The following is a 9209-nucleotide window of genomic DNA, read 5'->3' as shown; positions in this document are numbered from 1 at the left end:
TAGCTTTCTTCTATTTTTTTAAATTTATTTAATGATATATTAATAATATATTTTATGTTACTACTTATTACATTATTGTTTACAAATTTCCTAATATAATAATATAGTATATTGTTAATATATAATTTTTGACTAATTAGTCTATATTAATAAGTATACTATATAATGTGCTTGTTATACTATATATTGATTAATTAGTGTGATAATAAGTATATTATGTATTGTGTATTAAGATATATACTATGTATAGTATATTAATATATTATTGCATATAGTATATTAATATATTACTGTATATAGTTAATATATACTTATATAATATATAAGTATACTAAGAAGTCATATAATATATATACTAAAAAATAGTACATTGTTATATATAATAGTAAATTGTTATTGACCAATTAATATGGTGATAAGTATACTACATAATATATAATATATTGCTATATATTATAATATAGTTAATTATTAATATAAGTTATATTAGTAATATAAGTTATACTATATTACTATAGTTCATTAATAATTTGTAAAAAAATAAGCTACTATAGTCTATAGTCTATATAGTATGGACTATATATTATATATTAAAAATATACTATATATAGTATAATATATTAATAACTTAATATTAAAATAAGTTAATATAATAAGTTATATTTATAACTTAAAGCTTAGTATATAGTTTTCATTATGTTTTGCGTTACTTTTGCATTAGTTTTTGTATGATTATATGTATATAAATATTTAATAATATTAATATCTAAATAAAATGTGTTTTATTTTTTATTTTTTGATGATTAAATCTAAATCATTTATTCATATTTAAGTATCGAAAAATGTGTAAGTTAATTCATGTACAAAAATCCTTCTTGATGATTAAATTTAGCCCCTCATTCATATATATATATATATATAGAAAATCTGTGTAAGTGCATGCATGTAATAAAAGCCTTTATATACTTATTTCGAAGTAGATTAATTCGGTTAATTAACTTCAAAAGTTTTAACTAAGCCGAATTAACAAAATTGATCTAATAAAATTTTTTAATTGATTTAACTCAATTAATTGAAACTGAATTAATTGAATTAGTCAGTTGATTCAGTTTTGATTGAATTTTGCTCACTATTAACTACTCTGTCCAAGGCTAGGGTTTTGTGGTTTGGGGTTGACTTTTGTTGGTGTGGTCCTCATGTGCAGGAAGGAGTTTTGTGGTTTAGGGTTTTTTGTTTGTTGTTAATGTGGTGAAGGTATGAGAGGGTTTGGATTAGGGTTCAGGTTGAGGGTTGGGTTATGACCCAAACTTAGAACCTTAAAGCCTTAAATTAGAGAATTAGGGTTAATGTTTTGGAAAATAGGCCGAACCTAAGCATTATCCTTAAATCCTCAATTCCAAAATCTTAAATAAATAAATTGAGGAATTAAGGTTTGGGTTTTGGAAATTGGGACTTTTGGATTCAAATTTGGGGGTTTTAAAAATACATTTTAATTTGGTTGAGGTTTAGAGTGAGCATTTGGGTTTAGGGTTATTGCTTAATATTTTAGAGTTATTAACCTATTCTAATTGGGTTTTTCAAGTTTAGACATGGTGTAGATGTTGAATAACTTGGTGGTGCACCATGACAGAGAAGTGATGACTATTGACAATATTGATCTAGAAAGATATTCCTACATAGAGTTGACAAATGATATCTTTGAAGTATTGGTGGACTATTCTAATGCTAGAGTTGGAATGGGTGTCTCTATTATTATACAACACCTTAAATTAAAGAAGGTGCTGGATTTCAAGAGTGATGGTGATGTGTTGAAGCTGTTTGAAGTCTATGAAGGGAAGGAAATTCATATGTACTTGGACCTAATTCCTACTATTCCATTGCAGACAATGGGATATGGTAAGTCTTTTGTTGCAAAAAATGGCTAGTGCATGTGCCTTTACTAGACCTGTTAATGCTGGTTTAGATGCTGGCAGAGGCAAGATTAGTGAGTCTAGTTGTATTTTGCCTAGTGACTCTATTTCAGGTAACGTTGAAATAGAGATTAAAGTCGAAACTTTAAATAGAGGTGGTTCAAGTTCAGGTAGAGGTAGATAGTTTAGGGTTAGAGGTAGATATAGAGTTGGTGCAAGCAAAAGATGTGAAGTACATTTTGCTATTATTGGTATTAATGATGAAAAAAGTATTGATTTAGATAGCAAAAGTAGTGATTCAATTGATGGAAAGGATGTATCTAGTGAAAATGTATATTGGATGCTTGAGATAAAAAGTGAGGAATTTCAAGGCAACCAGGATAATGATGCGGAAAATGTTATGGTTGAAGAAGATACAGGGAATGTTGGGTTTTTTTTTTTTTCTGATATTGGCATTGATGTAGAATAAGGGAACTAAGATAGTGATGAATCTGACAGGGAAGGTAGAACAATAGATAGGTCCCTTAAAGGCATACCATATACTCTTAATGAGAATGAAAAGGTTGTATTGACAAATAATATGCTTTTTACAAGTGGGTAGCACTTTAGAGAGGTGATGGTTGATTATATGATCTAAAAAGGGATAGAGTTGTATAGAGTAAAAAATAAGAAAACTAGGTTCAAGGCTTTTTACAAAGGTAATGGTTTGTGAGTGGATGGTTCAAGCAAATATATGTTAGGATAGGAAAGAAAACTTTTAAGATTAGGAAAGTAGGGAATGAATATTCTTGCATTAGAATTAGTAACAATAATTTTACAACTACAAGTGTTTGGATTGCTAACAAGCTTGCTACTTAATTGTACTCTAATCCAAATATGTCATACAATATGATGCAACATGAATTACAAAAGCGGTATGGAGTGAGTGTTTATTCTAAGAAGTTGTAAAGGGCAAAGAAAAGGGCTTGAGAGGAGTCTGAAGGGACTCATGATAGGTTTTATTCTTACATGCACCTGTATGCCCAGATGTTGAAGGATACAAATCTTGGGAGCAAAGCCATCATGCAGCTAGAGAAGCATAAGTTGAGCATGTACCCAACTTTCAAAAGGTTTTTCTCACTATTTGATGCTTTAAGGAAATGCTTTAACAAAAGATGTAGGCCTTCATTAGGGTTAATAGCTACAACCTCAAAAGGTTATATAAAGGGGCTTTGCTATCTACTATTACCATTTATGGGAATTATGGTCTGTTTCCTTTTGTAGTTATTGTGGTGGACTTGGAGAATAGTATCTTATGGTCTTAGTTTTTGAACTTGGTTAATATTGCCATTAAGGACTTCAACAAACCATTGACAGTGATGAGTGATGGGCAAAAAGTAAACCTTAAACCCTTACTATTTTACACTTAATTAATTAATTTCAATTAATTGTTAATTGTTACTTGTTCTTATGTGGTAGGGCTTAGATGCTATAATTATAGAGAAAATGCCCCATGCCACTCAAAGATGTGCTAGACACCTTTATAGCAATTTTAGGCAAAAATTTTTAGGGTTGGACATGAAGGTAAACTTTTGGAAAGTTGTAAAAACATACAACTAATGGGATTGGAATGAAGCCATGAAGAAGATTAAAGTTGAAAATGTAGAGGCATACAGTTGGTTGGTGGAAAAACCATTCACACTGGGTAAGGAACATCTTTGACCCAAGTGTGAAGAGTGACTATGTGACCAACAACATGGCTGAGAGTTTCAACCACTAGATTGGGCTTGTAAGAAGTAAACTCATTATAGGTTTGTTTGAAGGCAACCTTCAACTTTCATTTTCTATTCCCTCTTCCCACATTTCGCCCCTACTTTAAATCAATTCAAGAACTACAAATGGATTTTATGGAAAAGTTAGAGATCATTTTGCAGTTTCTATTTTTTTTTTTAGCTACCACACCCACTAACTCTTCCATGACATTTATCCGTGGTTCTTGAAATGGAAGTTCTCTAGCAAGATTGTAGACAATAGAAGCTTGAAGGGTAAAACCCATCTCTGGTTCTTGAAATGATCTGTTTCCTCCATTCCTTTCTTCATTTCTTCTTTTGTGGAGTGTTAAAAATCAGTAAGAAATCTTGAGCATTTCAGTTACAAATCTGGATTTTTAACTAATCCTTTGTTGTTCTTGAAATAATCTTTTTCCTAAATTAGGTTTATCATTTCTTCTTTTGTGGAGTGCCATTAAATTAGTAAGAAATCTAAAGCATTTTAGTAAAAAATTTTGATTTTTAGCTTTTAGCTTGAGGAACTTCTTAGTTTTAGCAAGAACATCGAAAGAAGGGCAAAATTGTCTCAAAATTTATCAAATAAATAGATATTAATGGTAGGACCTCTGTGTCTAGTGAAAGATATTTTTTGAACAGACTATCCATTTCAAATACTAATAGAATTACGTGAAATTATGCTTAAAAGTGAAGGAGGTCAGAGTATTTTACCTTAAATTTTAATTTATTTTTTTATGAGTTAACTCTAATTTATTAATTTAATTTTCATTGATAATGTATATAAAAATTAATTTTAAAATTAATTTTTCTTTTGAATTTAGGTTTGGGTACTAGGTATTGATTTTTAATCTAGTTTGAGTAGAATATTAATAGTTAACTTTTAATTGGATTTTGATTAGCATCTCAAAATTAAAGAGTATTATTCTCATTATCATTGCTACTGTAAAAGTTTGATTTTAATTCAATGATGATGGTTTCTAAATATAAAAATCAAATAATCAAACTCATTTTGATATATCATTACCAATTATTCAATCTATTGACTTCGATCTTGTAAGCATACAAATATTTGGTTTCAGTAATTGTTACATGATTTCCGTACTTAGATAATCATTCGAATCCCCCTTTTCTCAAATTCAAAAAAAAAAAAACCCTTTGATCACATAAAACTAATTTGGGATTTTTTGTTTTTAGAGGCTACATCTTTGGATTAGTAGTTTTTGATATTTTGTAATTATATATATATCCAAAAACTCTAAATGAAGGTGAGAGAAATTTTTTTCTCTAAATTCCTTACTTTGTACATCTTTTTCTTTTTTTGAAAATTTTCAGAGTTCTTATTTTTCTGTAAAATTTTCTTAAAAATCAACAATTGGTTTATATTCACAAAATTCAAAAATTGATGGGTTGAAGTTATAAGTGAAATAAAATTTGTAAATTAGAACAGTATCTAGAGTTGTTATATGCCATGTCTGTATGTAACAACTTTAATGCACTTGATGTATAATAAATCTATTGAATATGGCATGGTGTGTAACAATATAATTTTGTACATGTCTACATGTAACAACATGTTTTTTTTTTCAAAATATTATGTAACAAATTTTTTGAACATGATATGTAACAATAATATTTTTTAAACATGGCATGTAACTTGCTCCTTTGTATTTTATTAGAACATAAACTCTTGGAGTTAAACAGCATGTACTAACTTTTTTTTTTTAATATGTCGTGTAATAACATTTTTTTGAACATTGCATTTAATAACTGTAACTTGATTTCTATCTTTGTTCTTCATTAGGACTAAACTCTTGGAGTTAATTAGCTTCACGATAGTTATAAATTTTTTTTTTAAAAAAATTAACATGGAAAAGAAGATGTATTAAAAAGTTATTTAACGTTACTCTTAGGATGAAATAGATATGGATAAAAAGATATTATCTAAAATCTCAAATTTGGATAATTAGCTTTTGAAGTTATTTTATTTGTTATATTTCTTGTAATCATTACAAAAAAAAAACATAGTATATGATAACTATTTTCCTTCAATATGATGTGTAATAATTTTTTTTTTTCAATACGTGCACATGAATATGAAGAAATTCATTTAAGGTAATTTTATCTAAAATTCTTTTTTGTAAATTAAAAACATTTACAATTAAAAAAAATATGTTTAAAAGTATCTTATCTTTGAAAACTAAAAAAAAAAATCCCTAAATTCTATATAAACGTGACGCCAAAAAGAAAGAGCAATGATTGAGCACGTACATCTATTAATTACGGTATATCTTACAGAAATTAATAACCCTTTTCCTGACATTACAATTATTTATTTTCCTTCTTTTGTTTTTGTATTTCAATATCTGAATTTAAAGCTAATACACAAAAGATAGAAATCCGAAAGTCCAACAGCGAAGTACTCAGGTCTAACGAGCCATGCCTGTGGCAAAGTTCGGAGGCGCCATGGCTCCACCTCGGTTCCACCTGTCAACATTGGCAAGCCACCCTGGTCCAACATAAGCCAAATCGTTTCAACCCATAATCAAAGGGAAGGATGGTGCTTAATTTGATTGAATTCGATTGTAATGAATTTACCTACGGAAGGGTCGAAGCCATGACTTTGAAGCTCCCTGTACTCTTGGCAAATGGCGCAGAAGTGGCAACAACAGTGAACGAAGAAATCAGCACAAGGCTCCTCTTTCAACCCGAAGAGGCTTCTCAATTTCTTTCGGTACGTGCATGTGTACAAGCACGAACAGCAGGCGTGAGCCAGCAAATAGTAGACCAGGCCTGCTCCAACACAACCTGCAAAACCAAAAAATTGAAAAATTAGTGCAAATAGAGAACAGAAATTTCAATGGCATGAGCTTCTTCATAGGTAGGAATAACAAATCTATTACAAACGGATGAGTGAATGGAAAAAATCTTTGTTCTAATATCATATTAAATTTTAAATTTTAAAATAAACGTTTAATTTAAAATCAATTTATATAAATTAAGAAATTCGTATTTTATCTATAAACCAACGGTTTAATTTGAAAACCTTAAACTGATAATTTCTTTGGCTAAACTAATAGTCTTATTATATATTATGGATAAGAGATTGAATTGGGGAGTTACTTGTGGTTCCTCTGTCTATGATCTCGGCATTTTGGCCAAATGTGATGCAAGGACAGCAGCAGGTAGTGATACCTTGAAGCAGAGAAACAAAGGGGTTAAATTTGCTATTTATAGAGTTATTCAAGAAAATTTTTAAGACAAAAAGGAAAAGAGGAAAATCAAAGCAGGATGTAGGAAGGGGGGGACTCACAGCTGGAGATATCTTCACAGCAGCTACAGAGGCTGGTGGACCATTCGCTTGGTTTGCTCACGACCGGAGCCGTAGGAGCAAAATTAGGTATCGGTTGAGGGGAATATGGTGGCAGCTCAGCCGCTGCTGGCGGTGCGTTCGGTGGAGTTGACCTTGGGTTTCCGCTATTATTTGGACACATTTTAGTGATCAAAGAATCACTAGAAATTAGAATGAAAGGGTAGCAACACTATAATGGAACTACTTTGAATTTTTGCTTGAGAAAACTTTGAATATATCTACTTAAGTTAAAATTAAAAATGTAATACTCTAATGAGACCCAATTTGATAGTAATAATTTACTTATTTATTTATATTAGACTGTCAGCATCATGTAGGGATGGGCAAAGGTGTTCTTGCTTTGTAGTCTAAGGCTTTCCTACCAAGGAATATAGAATTCCAACTTTGCTCAAGGAATGAAATTTTGAGTCTTAGGTTTTTTTCATTTTTCTCTCTTTTTTCCCAAAAAATATGAAATTTTAATTTGAGGATCTCGAGTATGAATTTTAATAAAAAAGAGTTAAAAATTTACGGTACAAGAGAAAATTATATAAAAAAAAAATCACAAGTTGAAATTCATTTTGTTAAAATAAAAGAAAAATACGGTTATGTAAAACTTGTAGCTACTACTAATTCGAAGTTATTTCATGTGGTAAAGAAATGACTGTAATAAGGTATAAACCTACATATTAATTTGGATTCAATTCTCTTGCATAGATGGTCTGAACTAAAGTTTTTTTTTTTTTTGTTGAGTACTTGACCATGCCAGTAGTTGGAATTTGTCTGTTACCTACCCAAAATTATTATTTTTTATCAAAATGTCAATGCAAGTTTAATTTTGACCACTTAATTTTTGAATTTAAAGTCCCTATCCAGCAAAACTTTCTTTCACAGCAATACCTACTAACAAATATTTATTTTCAAGTTGCGTTTAAAAAATTTTATTGAAAGATGGAGTTTTAATAATTTGACTCTTTCTCAAATAGAATTGAGAATTAACTAAACCAATATAGATTATGATAAAGTTTTTTCAAGTCATTGCGAAATAGCCGATTTTATAATTATTCTATCATAATCAAGAACTGTATAGGAATTTATCAAATTTTTATATAAAATTCATGATAAATGCTTACATAATCAATGACTGTGAATGAATAATTAATCTATATCTTTAACTATGATATATATATATATATATATAATAAAATAAACCCATCATCTCAACTAAAAATTTTTAAATTATACAAAAGAAAAAAAATAAATTATGTAATTAATCTATGTACTCTACATAAAGTATGAGTTTAGTTTTAAATAATAATTTGTGTAAATGGAATTTTTATGCTTTGTCAATTTATTAATTTCATTATTTAACTTTAACATTATTAAATTTAATTATTCAATATGTTAATGTGATATTATCATCAAATTGACATGACACCTCTTGTTGACATGGCAATTGCAAATGTAGGAAAAAGACAAGATGCAATCTCACTTCCGACAAATAAAAAAAATTCATAAAATTAAATAAATGTGCAAGCTACGTATTTTTTAAAACCCGTGCCAAAGACAAATATTTTGATAAAAATAAAGGAAAATTAATTTAGATCATAAAATAATTCAAATGCATAGAGATAATTTCATTATCTTTTACCATGTGAAACCTCAATATCTAGAAAGATCCACCATCGAAATTTACAACCGTTCAATATAAAAAATAATAGTTTATAGAACTGAAAATAAAATTAAAAATCAAAGCACATATCGCGCTAGCTGTCCCCTCATTTATATTTAACAGACAACATCACGCCATCGGACGACGAAGAGTGAAGAACAAACTGATCATAAACGAAACGAAGAACAGCGCGCGACGCAAGCCTTGATAAACAAGACATGCCTGGCTCAACCGCAGGCGGGTTTCTTCCGTTTCGGTTCAGCCTCTCAGCATTGGCCGCCCAACCTTTTTTTCAGTAAGGAGAAAAGCCGCCGCCATTAGTATTTCGTATATAAAATAAATAATTTATTTTTTTATTTCTTATTTAAATTTACCTATAGAGGGGTCGAGTCCGGGGCTCTTAAGCTCCCTATACTCTTGACAAAGTGCACATTGGATGCAACACCAGGGAACAACAGAGTCTCCGCAGGGTTCTTGCTTGAGTGAAAATAGAGCTCCTAGTTTAGTTCGAT

General features: G+C 29.5%; 1 protein-coding gene across 1 annotated transcript; it reads right to left on the bottom strand.

Annotated features, from left to right (window-relative positions):
• Positions 1–6102: 6102 nt before the first annotated feature.
• LOC110422781 (cell number regulator 10-like) lies at positions 6103–7167 on the bottom strand. Its single transcript, XM_021436797.1, has 4 exons — positions 6987–7167; positions 6797–6868; positions 6272–6481; positions 6103–6182 (listed from the first exon to the last, which is right to left on the bottom strand). Exons 1-4 carry the CDS (start codon positions 7165–7167, stop codon positions 6103–6105), a joined length of 543 nt encoding a protein of 180 aa, XP_021292472.1.
• Positions 7168–9209: the final 2042 nt, after the last annotated feature.

The sequence above is a fragment of the Theobroma umbraticum genome, unplaced genomic scaffold, assembly GCF_002168275.2.
Source record: "Theobroma umbraticum cultivar Fairchild unplaced genomic scaffold, ASM216827v3 scaffold_146.0, whole genome shotgun sequence".
Lineage (NCBI taxonomy): Eukaryota > Viridiplantae > Streptophyta > Magnoliopsida > Malvales > Malvaceae > Theobroma > Theobroma umbraticum.
Note: the sequence above shows the minus strand (reverse complement) of the source record. Positions and strands in the feature narration are given on the sequence as shown.